A 20,903-nucleotide genomic window follows, 5' to 3' on the forward strand; every position below is an offset into this window, starting at 1 on the left:
ACTGCGTATCCTGATGGAGCCAAGATTATCCGGTGATCGGGACCGTCGACACCCAACCGGAATTCAAGGCATAAAACATCACAAATCCGATCTTCCATCATTGCCACAGAGAACACCAGAAGAGCGATACATGTTTGGATTTCTCCTACAGCGTTCTGGACTCAATAAGCGGCAATTTAGGATTTTAGGGGATGCAGGCCGATGCAACTGGCCTATGAGTTAGGTTTCTGTTACCTAGAAGAGTTAGATGACGGCTCCTTGACGATTTCATCTAGTTAATGTACAAGAGAGGGGAGTTTAGAATAGCAAACACTAGTATGGTTCCATGGAAATTTTGTAAATATGTTGAGATACGTTAATCTATTTTTTTTTTGAGAGTTTTGTTTACAGATCCGAAGTTCAGAGTGCGTGGCGGAGAGAAGCTCCGAGAAGGATAACATCGTCGAAAAGTGAGGGCTTGACGCGCGACTTCACCATAACGCCCACTGAAGCCCTGATCGTGTAGTTTTTTGTTATAAATCTGATTATGTGTATTTGTGTTGGTAAATTTTGTGTTTGTTTGTTGAGTTAGCGACTTGTGATAAAACTCCTATCTCCTCAAATGACGAGCGTGTAGCATAATTCAGCTATGCCTTCAGCAAGCGGGGATGTCACAACCCAAGGGTGTGATTTTTGTTTGTGTGTGCTTTGGCACCGCTGAATTATTTTCCCGCCGTTTGAAGCTTTCTTTGCAGGGTGCATTTCTTCTTTGCAGCATAGAAATGCACGTTGTAAGGCGTTCCCGCCATTTGTATTCAAATTCGACCCCCCACTATTGGTTGTTTCTAAATTATTCCCACGTGGCGGCTAGCGATTGGCTTGCTGGCCGTATAAGAGGCTTGAGTGGTTTCCGCCCAAGTTGGAGGACTCCACGAACATCAGGAGGAGGAGACTTCACGTCTCGTGAAGATCTCTAAGCGCTGCGGAGCCTATTGAACCCAGCGTGAATATCAAGAAGGCAACAGGGGTCTGATCAGCCTCTAGCCTCTCCGCATCGCCGCGCGAAATCCTTGACATACCCTGTCCATGCGCAGCCTCGACAACTTCATGTGAGTCAGAGTTTTGTCCGAGTCCTTAACATAGGGATTTAAGCGGAGCTTTACCTGGGAAACTTTCCAGCCTACACCGCGACCATCTACGGTGTAAGTAAACAATCTTGAATCAACCATTACATGTCTGTGCCTAATTCTAGTGTGTCGCCTGCTTTCTCCGACCCGGCGTGTCCGGGCTGCTGGGCACAGCCCGCGGCGCGAAAAAGGGCCCCGGATCGCTCCCGGCCCGCATACTCAGTACAAAGTAAATGTGCAGTTACTCATTTTTTATCACTACAAATTCCAGAATAAATCCATGAAAGCTGTCACAATAAGCAATCAACTAAATAGATAGATCAATAAATATATAAATAAATAAAATGAGAACTGATTAACAGGGATCGCGGTTTTCTCTGATAAAAAAATCCCCAATTTTTTAATTTAAAAAAATAACCCAAAATCCACATTTTTTTGTCATTAAAATGTAGCACCACTAATATATAGATATGTATCAGGGAATCTCTGCTGATTAAGAACTCATGTTTTGAAAAAAGAGGAAACTGGATGCATCTACACATGAAATTAATGTAATACAATAAATTCCAGTGTATATTGCACTGGAGTTTACTGCTCCTGGGGACTACATTTGCACGTGAACCCAAGACCGCAGCATGTTGAGCTGGATCACAGCAGTCCTGGCTGGCAGGGGGCCCCAGGGGCTGGTTTGACCCAGTTCATCATGCTGCAGAGGGGCTGGTGGGGGCACGAGGGTGCTCTAGTGCAGGGCTAGCCAGAAGGCAGCCCCTGCACTGAAGCACCCTCGTGCCCCAGCCAGGGTTTACATGTACGTTGCTGTGCACTAAAGAACGTCACCGTATGACAGTACTTGTGTTTACAAGTACTAAACTATGGCAGAGTTAATTAGTTTACTGTAGCTTAATAGGGCTGCACGTGTAGATGCTGACACTATACTATGGAGCTAATTAGGCAACTCCGCACTAAAAGTCTCGTGTAGATGCGCCCGCTGAGAAGACAATGTGAATCAATGTAGCTAAGCTACTTCCATAAAAAATTTCTATCCTGTTTGATAAAGTGGCCCAAAATGGAAAAAAATCAAGCCAGAAGTGTTTGGTACAGTTGGCAGAAATATTTCCACTGAAATACAAAAAGAAACTAAATGAAACAAACAAACCAAAAAGTAAATGATTTTTTTCTGAGATTTTATTTTTACTTATCAAAAAGTCCAATCTCCTTGTCAGGTTTTTTTCCTTTTTTGCCACAAAAGGGAAATGTGGAAGGGAAGGGACTAGGAAATAATGAAAAGTTAATTTTGGGTATTGATTTTTTGTACTTGAAAAAAGTTTAAAATATGGGTATAAGGGTTGACCAGTTGTTTTTTATGAAGAACTGTGCTCCTAGTGGTCTCAGATGTTCTGTATGGGGTTGCAAAATGTGGACTTTCTATTTATTTTTTTAAAGAAGTCCTAGCTGGATTTGCTAAAACTGGATTGTGCATTCACAATCATCACTGAATAAAACATTGTGCATTGGGCCACAGTCCCAGGAGCAGCCCAGGAAAGGAGATGAAATATGCTCCTTCCTGCTCTTGTATTGTTCTCTGAAGCGGTATCCGTTTCTGCCCCATGCTACCCCTCGTTTTCTGCTAAGCTCATTATACTGGTTGGTTTGTTGGTGGGGTGGAGATTGGAGCATCGCTCCTGCCTACTGTTCTCCTTAATGTCAGACAGTCAAAAAGTCCAGGCTGAATTGATTTAGTCTTTGCAGGTTAGTCTAAGCCAGAGAGATTAAACCGAGAAGCAACTGAACAGACATTCGTTTTTGATTCAGCAGCCACATGCTTGAGGTGGCTCAGGCCAGAAACTGGCTTGCCAGCCACTGCCAAAGGGAAGGGACTGAAGCTCTAAGGGTCTCAAGGCTTTTCCTTGGTTCCCTGATCTAGTGGAGAGGGTGTGGCTAGGCTCCAGCCCTGGATAGCACTGTGAAGGGTGGGAGTTCAAATCCCCTCCCTGGCCCACAGGGGAACCCAGCCCAAGTCTGCCTGGGCAGGAGGGTAGTGCCTGCCAGGCTTCTGCCCCTTCGTTCCTCTCCTACCCCACTCGAGGCTGCCAAACTGAGGGGGGGGTGGGTGGGGAAAAAGGTAGTGGCACTGAATTCATAAAAGCTTGAACAAGCTGTCCAGACTGTGGGATAAGCTCCCTCCAGAGGTGGTGCAATCGCCTACCCTGGAAATCTTCAAGAGGAGACTAGACAGCCACCTTGCTGGGGTCACCTGACCCCCAGTTATCTTTCTTGCTTGGTGCAGGGGGCTGGACCCGATGATCTTCCAAGGTCCCTTCGGCCTTACAATCTATGAATCTAAGAATAGTTTTTTCTCTGAAACGAGCATGTATTGAACACAGCAATTTGCAACCTCAACCACATAACAAAGAACAACCAAAAATCTTCGCCTAAGCTAAGATATAGCCCAGTAAAACACAGTGAGAGCACACACAACTTAGTCTAACTTAAAATGTTATACTAAAAATAAGACAAGAGAAAGCCTCACATAAGTCTTATGTAATCCTGAAGGCAGAGTGTCTCCTTACAGTCATGTATTCAGAAAGTCCTTCTCGGGGAATCAGCAGGTGGTTTAGGTGTTGGACTGGAGATCCCAGTGCTCACAGGTGGAAGGGGATCAGTCCCTCCAGTCCCAGTCCCCCCAGGCTCTTCCCCCTCCCCCATGACCTGGGGAAGCTGAGGGGAATTACACCCCTTTCCCCCTTCCCCTTCTCTTATCAGCTGCTTGCCTGCCTCAGTCTTTGCCAGAGGTGGGAGGAGGTGGAGTCCGCTGATCTCCTGCCGTTTTATAATGTAAATGTAGTTCTCTGCTTTCTTAGGTCATGCCAGCCCAAACAGTCCCTTCTCAGGCTGTTGCCCACCTGCACTCCACACCCTGCTCAAACAGAAAGCAGGGGCTGTGGGAGGCACACCGAGCCGGGGAAGGGGGAATTAAAGCTGCTCCGAGACCCCAGGTTCCAGCCAGGGTTTGCCGGGGCACAGTCCTTCCAAGGCTGTTGCCTCCCCCTGCCCCCGTGCCCGACCCCATGCCCCCACTGGGGACTGTAACTTAAGTTGAACCAGGAAGGGGTCTGGGACAGAAGTTTCATAAACTGATTTGACCTAAACTAGTTAAGTCTGATTCAACCAGGTTTATCTTAAACCAGTTTCAGCCATTTTGAAACTGGCTTATGTACACTGAACTTCTGTTCTGTTACAGGTTTAAACTAGTTTCTGATCACTTCAACCAGTTTATGTGTATCTTCTGAACCTAGCCCATGAGGGAACATGCGCATCCAATTTCTGTTTCCCCTCTTGCCCCCCACAGTCCCAAAGCTAAGGTCTGGTTTGTACCAGTTTCACAGTGTGTCCCAGACTACACACTGGTCCAAGGACCTTATATGAACTGTTCTTCTGGAAGGTAAAAAAATATTAAGTGATAAATGCTTTTACTCCACATAATGAAATCATCAGTATTCCCTCATGCCACAAACAGACAAAACACATATGCACCCCATATTTACAAAGTCAAGGGGCATTATTGCAAATATGTTTCATAACAGCCTGGAGGCCAAGAGCAATCACAGACAAAATTAGATTAATTTTCCTACATCTTTTCCCAACAAAATGTTTTGGAATAACAATATGGGCACTCTTCCATGTCGGCACTGTATCAGACCTACAATGCAGAGAAATCACTCCTTGTGTGTAAGGTGAATTTAGAGCTCACAAAAGGCACCATAGTAATTAAATCATTTAACTCTCCAGACAGTGGCTATTAGCTGCAAACTGGATATTCAAGTTTTCTGTATTGAATACATCTATCCATGAGTAACTGGACTCTGAGAAGCACCTCATAACACCCAGGGCACTATCTAGCTATTAAAGGCAGATCATTTTGGAAACCATCTCTCTTGGGTATGGTAGAACTGGCAAGGTGTCTAGCAGTTCCACAGGCTATCTGATATTTTATCTTTTAAATATTATGAACCTTAATAGAAATAGGACCAGGCCCTAAAAGCTCAGTTTTAGTATAATAATTTGTTATCTTCCAAGCTCCAGTAGCCTGCACCAGGTACTTGGCAGCCTGGAAGCATGGACTTAACTCTACTGTTTGCCGAGACTGGCACAAATTTTTAAACACTAAATGAAAATATTTCTTAAAAAATAAAAGTGACAACCAAAACCAGTATAACATCCTACTTTATTTAAAGGTAAATACATTTTAAATAGACTTGGTATGTGTACAATTCTACTTTGCAATTCTTTAACGTTGTAGGTATATTTGAAAGACATGGAGCTTGAGGAATGGAACTAAGGAAATATGTAGGACATGACAGAAAAATTTGAGTTTTTGGTGGGAGTGAGCAAGAGTTGTTCATTTTAAAATAGCCTGAAAGTCTCCAAAGCCTCCAAAGCCTCCAAAACTAAATCCAGAGATTATCTAAAGAATGATGCTTTCTCTTCATATTTGTGTAAAGAAGAGATTAAAGACCAGTACATATATTTCTGTAATGTAAAGCCTGCAAAAGGCATTAAACAACTGTAGAAAAACAACAGGCAATGAATGGAGTTTTAAACCCTATGAAGCAAAAATAACTTTTTGGTGCCTCTAGTTTTAAGAAACTGCTCTGAAACGCTGAAAGGAACATTTGGACAAAGACTAATGACAGGAGCCCTTTCATATTAAAATAATATATGGAGAAGAGTGAGTGAGAGGAATGCAAAGTTTGAAAAAGCACAGACTAAACAAAATACCCATGTACTCACTAGCCCTCTCTCTGCTGGGGTGGTGTCTCAAACTGGTTAGAAAGGAACCTTTTCTTTTTTTTTTTTACAGGAAATACTTGTGTTTTCTCAGGTACAGAGCTGCATTTCTGAAATGTTTAGTATCTCCAAGTAACACTGGTGAAGAAGTCCTGACACAGACAAATGGGCTTCATTATGGCTGTTGCTAAAGGTATTTGCTCTCATATCTGAGGCAATAACATACACACTGATTAAGGCCAAACCTCTTAAGTTAAGAAACCTCATTATTGTACTATTATTAAAAAACTTTGAGGAATTTGTCAATGTAACCATTATATCTGAGAAACTGTCCTTTTGTGTATGATGCAGGGATCCTGGTTTTCTCTGATAAAAAAAATTCCCAATTTTCAGATTTAAAACGTAACCCAAAATCCAAATTTTTCCGCGATCAAAATATAAATATATATATATATATATATATAAGTGGCATGTAATTTTAATCATGGAAAATATGGATTTGGGGATACTTTTTTAAATCCGAAAAGTGGGGATTTTTTTTAATTAGAGAAAACCAGTACCCCATATGATATTATTACCTTAAAAACAGATAAATATAATGAATGGAGGGTAAAACTAACATTTTGGGCTCTGTGGGCCATACCCTTTGCAGACAAACCACATCTCTCTCTGGCCACCACTCTAATTTCTCCTTCAGTGAGAGAGTTGGAGAATTGTGTTCATAAGATGTCCTTTGATAAACCAGGTACCTAAGGGATCATAGGAAAATTCAGCTCCCTAAGCTACTGGCACCTCGGTGAGCCTTGTTACCGTTGGTACCTCAGTGTACAGCTATATACTAACTTTATTTTTGAACTACTGTCCTATAGATTTAAATAAGTGAGAATTTTTGGCATCTAGTACTTAGACACCTCTCATGTACATAGCTCTTCTGCTCAGGAGCAAACAGATTCTTTCCTGTCCACCCAAATGTGGTAATCAATCTACCAGGTACCAGGGGCAAGGACTGTAGAATTTTTTGCCTTCTTCTGTAGCTTGAAACCTGGGCCCCCAGCAGATGTGCAAGTAGAAGTGCAATTTGCTCTGATGTGGGGTCCCCACTATTGTGCTTCCTGCCTTGACTATCTCGGAGTCATAGTCGATGCAAAAATGAACATGATTCGCCAATGTGATGAGGTAATAAGTAAGGCTAACTGCACTCTGTCTTGCATTAGTAGGTGAATCATGAGCAGGTCTAGGGAGGTGATTCTTCCCCTCTATGTGGCCAGTGGCCAGTTTTGGGTGCCACAAGAGGATACAAACATACCTCCCAACGAGACTTTAGTCCGGCTTGAGAGAGATACCAATCCACCAATGGCTAGTGCTGACCTGGTGAAGGGGCACTTGGAGGGGTTGGACATATTTAAGTTGGCAGGCCCCAATGATCTTCACCCAAAGGTACTAGAGGTGTCATAGTGAAACCACAGGCACAACTGTTTGAGAGCTTATGGCAATTAGGCAGGTCCCAGATGACTGGAAAAGGGCCAATGTGGTCCCTATTTTCAAGAAGGGGAGGTAGGAGGACCTGGATAATTATAGGCCAGTTAGCCTCACCTCTATTCTTGGCCAGACCTTAGTAAAAATCATTAAGGATCACATTTGTGGGGGGGCCAGTGGGCAACACAATGTTAAGGGGCAACCAGCATGGGTTTATAGAAGGCAGATCCTGCATGATTAAATTGGTCTCTTTTTATGAACAGGTCACAAAGTGCTTAAATGCAGGAGTAGAGGTAGATGCTATTTACTTGGATTTTAAAAAGGCTTTTGATACGGTGCTGCAACCAATTTTTACAAGTAAACTAAGTAGCTGTGACATGGATTTTTTCACAGTCAGGTGGGTGGAAAACTGGCTCATGGGATGCACCCAGAGAGTGGTGGTGGATGAGTCGGTTTCCACCTGGAGAGATGTGAGCAGTAGAAAGCACTCTGTCCAAATTTGCAGATGACACCAAACTATGAGGTATAGTAAACATGCTAGAGGGTACGGAGCAAATTCAGGTGGATTTGGATAGACTGGGGAAGTGGGCGGATCAGAATAGGATGCAATTTAACAAAGATAAGTGCCAAGTGCTGCACAGCCAGAGGGACCTGAATCTCTTCAGCCTCTGCAAGAGAAGGCTGAGGTGATCTTGTGGCTGTCTACAAACTCATCGGGGAGTCAGCAGGGAACAGGCGGTACTCTATTTACCAGGGCACCCCTCGGGGCTACTAGAAACAATGGCTGTAAACTGAAGGAGAGTAGATTTAGATTGGACATCAGGAAGAAATTCTTTATGGTGAGGGTTACCAAAATATGGAATGGGCTTCTAAGGGAGGTGGTGCTTTCCCCTACCCTGAAGACAAGCACCTGGCTGGGGTTACTTGACCCCAGTGCTCTTTCCTGCCCAGAGCAGGGGGTCAGACTTGATGATCTAATAGGTCCCTTCCGACCCTAGAAATCTATTAAATCTTTGAAATCTATGTGCATCAGCATCAGATCCCATTATGCCTTATTGCCAGTGCAGGGGAAAGCCCCCTACACAGGCAAGGACCAAGCTCCCACGGATGGAAGCCTTGTCAGCTGATCCCAACTCCCAACTGCAGAGGCACACCATGCATTCCTGAGGCTGGGAGCCCCATCAGCTGAATCTGATTCAGAGCCGCAGGGTGCTTCATGTGCCCTGGACGCTGGGAGCCCCAGCCTACTCACACGTTCAATTAATGGCATGACAGGAACCAGTCACAAAGTTATTGGATTTTTTTTTTTGTGTAATAACTTTGTTTTTAATTCCTTGTTTTATTACACCATTAATTTACACTAACATGTGGCCAGGTAACAACATAAGATATGATTAATAGGGGTGCGCAAAATAGGCCCTATTCGATTTGGATTCGGCCTGAATCAGGGACAGCGACTCAATTTGTTGATTCGGATCACTGTCCCCAATTTGATTTGGCCGAATCTGAAGATTCAATGCCAATTCAGACAATCAGCGATTCGGCCATAGACACAGCTTTAAATGCTTTTTCTACATACCTCGAGGTACCAGGCACAGCTCATCAATGCTGCTATGATGGGGCGGATGGAGCATCCCACAGGAGTGCAGGAGGGCCCCCCACACGCTTGGTGGTGAACCCAGGCATGGACTGTCAGGTCCACTGGGGAGTGTGTAGGGCCCCCCCCCATGCCCCTCCAGCTTAGCAATCAGCCATGGGGGGACCCTGGGTGCCCCCCCAGCCCCAAGAGGCACAAGCTGCTGAGTCGGGCCCCCCCCCCCTGCATGCTCCCCAGTGGACTCGGAAGTGGACCAGAAGCACTTCTGGTCCATTTCCGGGGCTGCCACCTAGCACAATGGGGAGCCCCCCATGCTTTTGTGGGATGCTCCATCTGCCTCAGCATTGCAGCATTCATGAGCCACGCCTTGAGGTATGTAGAAAAAACATTTACAGCTGTCTCTATGTCTGAATTGCCAAATCTTTCCGAATCTCTCCGAATTGATTCAGAGAGTTCTGATTCAATTCGGAGAGATTAAAGGGTCTCCTGATTTAATTCAGATTGGGAAATTTGGCTACCAAATTGGCTGAACCTCCGCTGAATTGAATCAGCAACCGAAGTTTTGCACAGCCCTAGTGATTAATTGGTGTGCCAGGGGCCTTGGTCTTCTTCTTAAGATCCGCAGAGCATATAATATCTAAATTACTTCTTTTCCATTACCATGGTAGCTTCCTTGTGTCCCCTGCTTTGTCTCTGATTCACAAGGGACTGGAGTAGACGGCTTTAGGATTCTTATGAAAAATGATGGTCTGTGATGTAGGGGTGTGGAGCTGACAGCCCAAGAGACCTATTCTTACATGTCTATGTTCCACTGTTTGTATTACATATATAGGAGATTATTTATATAACTATATTGTGAGAAAATGTGATTATTTTTTCCTTAAATTTTGTCAAAAGGTGAAGCTTTTGTGACTAGGTCTAGTTATTCAGGGCAACAGTGATTTTACTAAAAACAAAAGAGGGTTAAAAAATGAAACACATTTCTTCAAATTTCTCTTGTAAAAATCTGGTTATAAAAAATGACCAAAATTCTAATTGTGATGTTAGCATGAGTGAAAATAAAGGGGGGGCCACTACCTAGGACTTTCTAAAAGATTTTTTTAAATAACAACTGCCTACCTCTATTATGAGTCACTTTTTATCTCCTTGCATTTGTCTTCCAAAGGGGGTTCTAATCAGATAGCTGTTCCGAGAAAAACGAGACAGAAAAAAAGAACAAAAAAAGAAAAAAAAGAAAAAATGTGCATACCCCAGCTTTATGAGTTTAAATTCCAGAAAGAGTATGAATCAAGATTATCAGCTATTACACTTGTTTGGGGCCATATAAGTACATATGCAGAATGTGATGAATGCACATTCTAGGTATGAAAACTGGTCAGTGCTCTCACCCTTCCCATTTTTACTCATTCCATGAGAGTCATGTATTAACAGTTTTCTTTCAGTGTGGCAGAAACTAGGCTGAGAAAGCTTAGGTGATCTGATTTCTCATAGTTTCTGCTTACTGAATAAGATGATAAATCTAAGAGAAGAGATGGACTGCAGGTCCCTTTGGTTCTTCATCGCATCTGATAATGCCCTTTATTGATGATATGGCAAAATAACAATAAAAGCCTGAATACTAGAAAGAGGCTTAATAACTGATACTTGTGATTTACAAAAGTTGTAAATGCTATAGAGAACTACTTGAAGTTTTTACGGTTGCAGAAACAACTTGTTATGCACTTTCGCCACCTAGTGGATCTAATGCCTACATAGGAGTTCATTGGATACACCAGTTTCTGAAGTAACACTGACCAGTACATGGGGGTCATCTGATGACATCTTTGAATAGCTAAGTATTATGAAGAACCCCCGCTGCTGTTGTTACTGTTTCTGGTTCTTGCTGCTTTTCTTAAAGTTAAAAAAACAATGGTTTTCAGTTGATAATGTGTGTACTGTCAAAACCCCTAAATAAAATATTTTAAGAAGTTTACAATAATAAAATGATTGTGAATATTTTACTTGCTGTAAATATATCTGCACTATTTAAAGTAAAGACTTAGGACTTCTCATACTGATTCTGCTTACCTAAAGAACCCATAGTGATATTCATCTGCATGTAAAATTAAAATTACACAATGCTAAGTTTCTGTGATCTTTTTACAGAACGGTTCCTCTTCAAGCTTGCTCATCCTTGCGTGCATGGCTGTCATAATTCATTTATACCTATCCAATATTACACACTAATTACTCTGGGTCATACACAAATAATTGACTCAGTTTGCCTGAGGCAAAGGTAAAGACTAAGACATAAATGTAATGTGAGATTAATATCTACTGTACATTCACGGTCAGTGCTACATTTAAGATAGATTATGTAAAACCTCTTATAAAAAACAGAAAGGTATTTTGTAAACACATTTAATTTTTAAAGCTCACTGTGGAGTTTCTGAGCTGAGCAGCTAGAGGCTTAAGTGTGATACATACCTTCCTTCTATGTTTAATTTTTACTGCATACAGTGAAGTAAAAAGACATGATATTATAAAGCGGTTAACACTAGTATATACTGTGAGTTTTTTCTTTTTTTTTGTTTGCTTGCATGTGACTTTCAAGGCATATAAAGCAGTACTCATTTGTTGTGGGCATTAAAACTCCATTACCCACACAAAACAATACTGCTTGAGAGTAATTTGAAATACTAATCCCATTTTCAGACTGAGTAATGTAAATTTGTGTCCTTAAATTTATGGTTCTATTTTGTGAGGTTCTGACCACCTGCAGAATTATTTTTACAAGCTAACCTTCAATGACCTATATATTAGTCATTATTACACAAAAGATATGCTCACAATAAATCAATACCTTTTAGGATCAGGACCAAAAACATAAAAGCAAAAAAATGAAAAATCTGTACTCCTATGTTGCAGTAGTTGTAACACTGTTTTCTTATGAACAGTTGCTAAACAGAAGGCTATCTGTCACTTGGGACTGGTTATCTGGTCTCTCTAATATTGCTCTAGTTTTGTCATCTGAGGTGGATCAGGTCACCAGGAAATTATAGTCATGCTGTATCAGCACCAACAGGTCTGTTTATTTTTCACTTCTGATTTGCATTCTGCCTTCTACCCTGCCTGAAGCAACATCAAAGCATCTTCAGGAGCGTGAGGGTGATAGGTGTAATGATTATCAAGAGAGTATAAACATCAGGGAAAGGAGAAGGGCATGGAATAGATGGGGCAAAGCTGGAATAGAAGATAGGCAGAAAGCCAAGGAAGTTAAGAGAGCCAGAAAGAAGAGGTCAGGGTGAAGAAAACAAAAGGGATAGGTAAGACTTAAATGGCAGGTTGAAGAAAGCAGGGAATAAGAGAGAAGACAGACTTAAGACAAAACTGCAAATAAAGCAGGGTAACACTACGGCAAACTGTTTGTGAGGAAGGGGTTGTAAACAGATTGTTACAGAAAAGAGGTGAAAATAAAGAATTTAAATTGCTGAGATGCTAAACTGCCTAAAATTAACTGTCCGATAAACATTTTAACAGTTCCATTGCGGGACGGGACCCTTTTCTTAAGAGATCTCATTTAGAAGTGGGTTTAAGGATAAAAGCCTGGTTCAGACAATTTCACCAAGGAGGTCTTTTGCAAATTGGCTTCACTTGAATATAGAGGCCCTCAAAGTATTGTTAAAAATAGCAAGTGGACACCCAACTTTACCTTTTCCAATACATAATTTCAGCACACAAAAATGCAAAGGTAGTGCATAAGCAGTTTCTTTAAGGATATGTACACAACATAGGCTTTTCACATAAAGTTTTTACGTGTGAAAAACACTCATCACTGGGTCAGTCCTTCCCAAATTCAAATTAGGTCCACTTTTTAAAAGTGTAATTATTTGAAAGTTAGTTATGGGCTGGCAGTCTGAGCATGAGACCATGAGCCTGAGATACCTAACTTCTAACTAAGGAATTGCATTTTGAGTTGTTCTGTGCTATCTAGTCTTTCTGCTGCAAGAAAGGTTGGTTTTGAGGGCAAAAGGACCTAGGACAACTGGGTCTTGCCTCACAATTTCCTGTGTTTCTTATCTGTACAACTACTATAAGGGGAGTTCAGGAAGAGTGGTTTCTCCTCAAGGGAGTGATCCTCAATGCACAAGCTAATTCTTTTCCATCTCGGAGGAAAGGCAGCGAAAGAGCACAGCAGCCCTCCTGGCTCTCCAGGGATCTAGCAGCCCCCCTGAGGCTAAAAAAAAAGGCCTACAAAGAATGGAGGATGGGATTCACTTCCAAGGAGGAATATTCTTCCAAGCAGGACTGGTTCGGACCTGCAGGGAGCAAACCAGGAAAGCCAAGGCTGCAACTGAACTCCAACTAGCTTCGGGTATCAAGGACAATAAAAAAGTCCTTTTTCAGATATGTGGGGAACCGGAGGAAAAACACTGGACCCCTGCTAAACCAGATGGGACAACTGACAACTAACGCCCAGGAAAAAGCCCACCTATTAAATGGGTACTTTGCATTGGTCTTTCATCAGTCCCATGGGACGCCCATGCCCACTACGGGACAGGGAGGTCTGCATGAGGGAGACTGCCTGTCCTCCATCAATGCTGACCTCGTGAAGGAATACCTTGAGAGGCTGGATACCTTCAAGTCAGCTGGCCCTGACAAGCTACACCCCAGGGTACTCAAGGAGCTGGCAAGAATCATAGCTCAGCCTCTGGCACGGATCTTTGAGAACTCCTGGCGCTCTGGAGTAGTGCCTGAAGACTGGAAGAAGGCCAATGTGGCGCCTATCTTCAAGAAAGGGAGGAAAGTGGATCCGGCAAACTATAGGCCCATCAGCCTGACCTCTATCCAGGGAGAGGATCTTAGAAAAGTTTATTAAAGAAACCATTCTTAATGGACTGGCTGACACCAACATCCTGAGGGATAGCCAGCACGGGTTTGTTGTGGGTAGGTCTTGCGTGACCAATCTCATTTCCTTCTATGACCAGGTGACCTATTACCTGGACAAGGGAGAAGAGATTGATGTCATATATCTTGACTTCAAAAAAGTCTTCAATCTGGTATCCCATGATCACCTCTTGGCGAAACTGGCCAATTGTGGCCTTGGGTCCAACATGATCCGCTGGCTGGGAAATTGGCTCCATGGTTGGACCCAGAGGGTGGTAATTGATGGAAGTCACTCATCATGGTGCCCTGTGACCAGTGCGGTCCGCCAAGGCTCTGTCCTTGGACCCATATTGTTCAACATCTTCATTAGTGATATGGACACTGGAGTCAGAAGTGGACTGGTCAAGTACGCCAATGACACCAAACTTTAGGGCAAAGCATCCACACCTGAAGACAGGAGGGCGATCCAGGCTGACTTGGACAGGCTCAGCAAATGGGTGGACGAGAACCTGATGGTGTTTAACACTGAAAAATGCAAGGTTCTCCACCTTGAGAGGAAAAACCTGCAGCATCCTTATAGGCTCGGCAGTGCTACACTGGCTAGAACTATGGGAGAAAGAGACTTGGAGGTCATCATTGACCACAAGATGAACATGAGCCTTCAATGCAATGCTGCAGCTAGTAAAGCGAGCAAAACACTGGTTTGCATCCATAGATGCTTCTCAAGCAAATCCTGGGATGTCATTCTCCCCTTGTACTCGACCTTGGTGAGGCCGCTGCTGGAGTATTGCATCCAGTTTTGGGCTCCACAATTCAAAAAGGATGTGGAGAAGCTTGAGAGAGTCCAGAGAAGAGCCACGCGCATGATCAGAGGTCAGGAAAACAGACTTTGCGACAAGAGCTATGGGGCTCTTTAGCCTGGAAAAGCGCAGGCTTGGGGGTGATCTGGTGGCCACCTATAGGTTTATAAGGGGTGCTCACCAGGATCTGGGAGAACATCTGTTCACCAGGGCACCCCAAGGGATGACAAGGTCAAACGGTTATAAACTACTGCAAGACAGTTTCAGGCTGGACATAGGGAAGAATTTCTTTACTGTCCGAGCCCCCAAGGTCTGGAATAGCCTGCCATCAGAGGTGGTTCAAGCATCTACATTGAACACTTTCAGAAGAAAATTGGATGTTTATCTTGCTGGGATCCTATGACCCCAGTTGACTTCCTGGCCTTCGGGCGGGGGGCAGGACTCAATGATCTTCCGAGGTCCCTTCCAGCCCTAATGTCTATGAAATCTATGAAATATAAGAACTAGGCTTTTGCCTCTCTCCACCACGATGTTAAACTAAGGAAATATAACTTAAACTAAACTATTACATAATGAGTGCATCTATACATGAACTTTATTGATGAGTTGACTAATTAGCTCTTCAGTAAAGCATCACTATCTACATGTGCACCAGTATTAGGGCACAATAAATTAATTAACTCTGCCGTAAGATAGTACTGCCGGGGAAAGTACAATCTTATAGTGGAGTACTTAACTCTGCCAAAACACACATGTAGATGGTGACAAGGGCTGGCTGGGGCACAAGGGTGCTGAAGTGCAAGGGCTTCCCACTACCTAGCTCTGCATTTCTGCACCCTCGTGCCCCAGCCCCTCCACTGCCTGATGCCACCACCTGGAGTCCAGGGCTGACATCCCAGACCTCCTGCCAGCCCGGGGCTGTTACGCACTGGCTCAAACTGCTGTGGTCCTGGGTGCATGTGCAGGTGGTATGCCCAGGAGCAGCTGACTCCAGCACAAACTGCACCAGTTTATCATGTCACCTCAATGGCATATGTAGATGCACTCAATGAGTGCAAAACTGGTTGGAAAACTATGCTTACTGTTAAATTGAGAGGAAGTATGAAATGGAGTTCCCTAGGGTCTATCCTGGATCCCATCTTATTCAGTACCTTTATTTACAATTTCAGAAGACATAACTGAATGCATATTTAATATAGTAAATCTGCCAGTGACAACGAACGGGTAGGTTAGCAGACTATGGAGAACAGGTTTAGGAAATGTCCCTGATAAACTGAGAAAATGGCTTCAAATAAATTCAAGGAAGTTCAGTTAAGACAAGTGTAAAGTATTAAGGCAGTACAATCAAATGCACACATATAAACTGAAAAACAACTGGTTAGGCTGCAGTAATGAGCAAAGGGCTTGCAGAGTACAGTGCATCACAAACTGAATATGAGTTTACAATATAATACTGTTGCAGAAAAAGAGATAATAGCCTAATGATAAATATTAGTAGGAATGTTATAAGTCAGTCAATGGAACTGATATGCTTCTAATCAGCATTGGTAACACCACCTGGAATACTGTGTCTAGTTTGGGTTACTGCATTTCAAGGAAGATGTAGACAAACTAGAGAGAATCCACAGGACAGCAACAAAAATCATCAGAAGTCTAGAAAATATGATTTATGTGGAAAAACTGGAGGAACTCGGATTATTTAGTTTGGAGACAGGAAAATAAAGGGCTGAAGAGAAGCAGAGGCAGAGAGAAACAAAGTGATTGCTCCATACCTGTACAAGGGTAGAGCTGGGAACAAAATCAAGGTCTCCTGGCTCCCAGTCTAAAGCCTTATTGAAGAGGTGACTCTATCCCTGTTTTGGCTGCCAAGCACTTCAGCAACCTGATTTTTAATTTACCTGTCTTTAAATTTATAGCAACATACACTTATTGGTTCTGTACTTGCCACTGTGTCCATGGTGAGCAAAAGTTATTGCATGAAAACTGTTTTGAGAATTCATGGTATTGTGTATTGTTATTATTAGCACAGTAGGTACTTCCTGCAAAGTCCTACCTGTGTGTGTCCTTCGGTGAGCCTTCAGATGAGAACTTTTTGTGTACACTTTGTTGCATCCTTCAAAATCACATCTGTGGATGCGCCGTTTCCTGGAGTCTGGGGATTCAGATCTTCTCTGGCGTCTTGTGCTCTCAATACTGAATTGTGAAATTGGACTGTAAAATATAACAACATTTAAAAAAATTAGGCAGGGGATTATCATACATATTGGGCATCAAGTATTACTCAGAAATTAATAGACTACAAAGATAAAAAGATTTATTGTGTTTTTTCTAGTTTTGCCTCCTGAGAAACACAGACCATAAGCCATTTCTTCTCTGAATAAAGTTCTGTTTGAACTAGATGTAAGCTTCTGAGAAAATGAATCCAGGTTTAAGTTAAAAATTTCCCATGATGAAGAATCTACTACAAACCTTTCTATGTCTCTTCAGTGGTTAATTATGCTTACTACAACATATTTAATTTTTAGTCTGGATTCAACTAGCTTAGAGTTCCAGCCTTGATCATGTTATATCTTTGTCTACTAGAGTGTTATATTTTTGAAGTTCTGTTTTCTCAGGGACATATGTATTCATTGTAGTGAAGTCTACCCTTCATTCTGAACCTTCTGTTTGATAAAGTAGGTCAGAAGTGCTCAACCTTCTGGTCCCACAGGCTTGATGAGTGGTGCTGGGCCAGTACACAGGCTGGATTCCATTGGTGGGATCAGTTTGTGGGCCTGATCTAGAGTGGGGTTGGTCCATGAGTGTAATCCAGTGTTCTGGCTTGGCCTCATGTGCCAGATCTGGCCACAACCTGACCCTGTTTATTGGACCCAGGTGCAGCTGGACTCTGTGCACTGGCCCAACTTCACACACTAGCTCTGACTGCAGACTAACATTTTATACCAGTGTGATCAGCAGGGATCCTGGTTTTCTCTGATTAAAAAAACAAATCCCCAATTTTCAGATTAAAAAAAGTAATGCAAAATCCACATTTTTCTGTGAGTAAAATGAAATCATGGAAAAATGTGGATTTTGGGTTACTTTTTTAATCTGAAAATTGGGGATATTTTTTATCAGAGAAAACCAGGATCCCTGGTGATTAGGACCATGTCATTTGGGCCACATGGTTCCAAAGGGGTCTAGAAATTTATCAGTGAGGGAGCATTCATTGCTGCGACTCTACAACCTGGAGTTCCACAGGGAACTCAATGCCCCAGATAACACTGCCCTTCAGGCTGGACATTGAGCACCACTGAACTAAATAGATTAGGATCCTGGAGCCTCTCATTGTCTACAAAAGCCTATTACATTACAATTTCCAATCCATTTATTGTGCTCATGGCTCTTCTCTGAACCTTCCTCAGTTTCACTATATACAATATGTAACAAAGAACTACACAAAGTCATCCAACAGAAGTTGCATCACTGCCAAATGCACAACTACGCAGCTTATTATTCTTGCTTGATATTCCCGTGTTTACATATCCAAGATTCACATTACAATACCTCTTTTGACAATCTCATTACAAGTTCATATTTGGCTGATGTCCCCATGGCCTTCAAGCCTTTTTCAGAACACAGTTCCTCATCATATCTGACCTATATTCTTTGTTCCTAGGTTTATGACTTCATATTTGGCTTGACCATACTGCTTTCTTGCATCCAACTTGGCAAGAGATTCAAATTGTTCTGCACTGGTAGTCGTTTTTCTTCATTATTTACCATTCATCCAACTTTTATGCCACTTGTATATTTTATGTTAACCACATCAATAACAATTGCACGTTTTCTGCTAGGTCACTTATTACAAAAAAAATGCTAAATGACATTTAAAACCAAGACCTTTGGGCTTTCACAAAAAATACACATTTGAGCTAGTGGGTGAGTCTCCATGAGACATTTACTAGAGTTGACTAATCAGCTCTGCAGTAAATGTCTTGCGTCTACACATGCAGTGCTATTAGGATGGAGGAAGCTAATTAGCTCCGCAGTAGGTTAGTACTTGTACATATAAGTACTATCCTACTGTGGAATGTTTCATGCTGCAGCAGCACACGTGTAGATGTTGATGTGGCTGGCAGGGACACGAGAGTGTTTCAGTGCAGGGGCACCAGCTAGCCCTGCCCTGAAGCACCCTCATGCCCCAGCCAGCCCCTCTGCAGCATGTTGAGCTGAGTCAGAGCAGCCAGGCGGTTGGCAGACTGACCCCTTCCCTGGGCCTCCTGCTAGCTGGGGCTGCTCTTCCCTGGCTCAAAGTGCAGCAGCCCCAGGCACACGTTCAAATGGTGCACCCAGGAGCAATAAACTCCAGGGTTTCCTGTTTTGCATTAATTGCACATGTAGCTGTACCCAGTTTAATGTATGTATCAGGTGCCATGGTAGCTTTATATTACTCTACTTTCTTAATAAAAAAGGCACATGATACTAAGCAAAATGCTCTACAAAAGCCTATTACATCAATGCTATTAACCAAATTTGTGATATTATAAAAATATAAGATTACTGTGATAATATCTATTTTTCCATAACCTCATATTGACTGGTATTGACTGGTATTGACTATATTTTCTTCCTTTAACTGATAATTGAGTCCCATATCAACCACTCCATTATTTTATTCAGGAATGATGTTGGGCTGATAGGCCTAACACTACCTAGTTATCCAGCTTACTCATTTTAAAAACTGATATAAAACTGGATTTTCTTCAGTCCTCTGCAACTTTAGTAGTCTAGATATCTCATCAGACAACTCTTTTAGAACTCCTGGATACAGTTATCAAATCATAGAATTCAATACTCTGTATACAAAGCAGTTTGCTATATATATTTTTTTAAAGCATTATTTTAATTTGGAGTTTCCCATGCTAATTTTTATACTTTTTGAGAAAGTCAAAGCATTTTCTTATTTATATATATATTTGTTTTGTGTGTAAGATAACCCTAAGCATCAAACTAACAAAGTTCTTTCTTGGGAATATATATATATACATGCGCGCGCACACACACACACAGATCTATCTATCTATCTAGCTAGCTAGCTAGCTGTGTGTGTATGTGTGCACATTCATGTGTGAGAGTGGGTGGGTGCATGTACTACCAGTGGCTGTATTTCAAGGAGACTATTTAAAAAAACAGATGAATCCTTGCACTTAAAAAAAACTAGCTAAATTAGCTATACCAGCTATTTAGATACTTGACAAGAATAGGAACAAATCTATCTGGGCAGCAAATGGCTAAGGAGTTGTGTTTTGGCATCTGCATTTTGCAAGAGGCAAGGGAAGGGGAATATGTCTTTCATGGAGCTAATTCATAATGCTAAAGACGTTATTTTAAAACATTCCCACCAGCCAAAATAAAACCTAAATGTGGAAAAAAAAGACAGGATGGCAGGAAGGTATAAGGGGTGTGCATCAGGATCTGGGGAAACACCTGTTTACCCAAGGGATGACAAAGTCCAACGGGCACAAACTGCTGCAAGACTGTTTTAAACTGGACATAAGAAAAAAACTTCTTTGCTGTCTGAACCCCCAAGGCCTGGAATAGACTCCCCACCAGAAGTGGTGCAAGCACCTACTTTGGACACTTTTAAGAAACATTTGGATGCTTATCTTGCTGGGATCCTTTGACCCCAGCTGACTTCCTGCCCCTTGGGCAGGGGGCTGGACCTGATCATCTTATGAGGTCCCTTCAAGCCCTAATGTCTATGAAATCTATGAAATCTAAGGCAGGCAGTTCCTGCCCAGGGCAGGGGGGACTTGATGATCTGTTCAGGTCCCTTGCGACCCTAGAAGCTATGAAACTATAAGGTAGGCAGGCAGGAAGGAAGCTCCCCTCCCATCAAAAAACAAATCCTAAACCACAAATACCATATGGGCAGAAAATACTGCGTGCACAAAATCATAAAAATATTATCTTAAAAAGCATGTTTATTGTTCTTTTCTGCATGTGATTTATGATTTGCCTTAGAAGTTTCTTTTGGATGAGGCGTTCAAGTCCTGGATGGTTCATTCTGTTTGAACGTTATGTTCAGTGGGAGGAGAATTAAGTTTATAATATTGTTGCGAGTTCTAGCTCTGAGTAAAACAAATATAGAGCATAATCAGAAGCTAAGATATGTTATCATAAAATTGACATTTGAACAGTTTCGGGGTGGGGAGACAGGGGAGAAGAGAGGAAGATATGAAAGAAAAGGTATTGCAGGGGTGACAAAGGATCCACATTGCTACCCTT

The 20,903-nt window shown here is 42.3% G+C and overlaps 1 protein-coding gene across 19 annotated transcripts in view; it reads right to left on the minus strand.

Annotated features, from left to right (window-relative positions):
• Positions 1-20,903, minus strand: part of KLF12 (Kruppel like factor 12) — a 488,339-nt gene that overhangs the window by 94,290 nt on the left and 373,146 nt on the right. For all 19 annotated transcript variants that reach the window (XM_006018139.3, XM_025197322.1, XM_025197321.1 and 16 more), the window contains one exon: positions 16,687-16,844. In XM_006018139.3, coding sequence (XP_006018201.1) covers positions 16,687-16,844 — 158 coding nt within the window. The remainder of the gene's footprint in view (positions 1-16,686; positions 16,845-20,903) is intronic.

This window comes from Alligator sinensis, unplaced genomic scaffold (genome assembly GCF_000455745.1).
Source record: "Alligator sinensis unplaced genomic scaffold, ASM45574v1 scaffold241_1, whole genome shotgun sequence".
In the NCBI taxonomy this organism is placed as follows: Eukaryota; Metazoa; Chordata; order Crocodylia; family Alligatoridae; genus Alligator; species Alligator sinensis.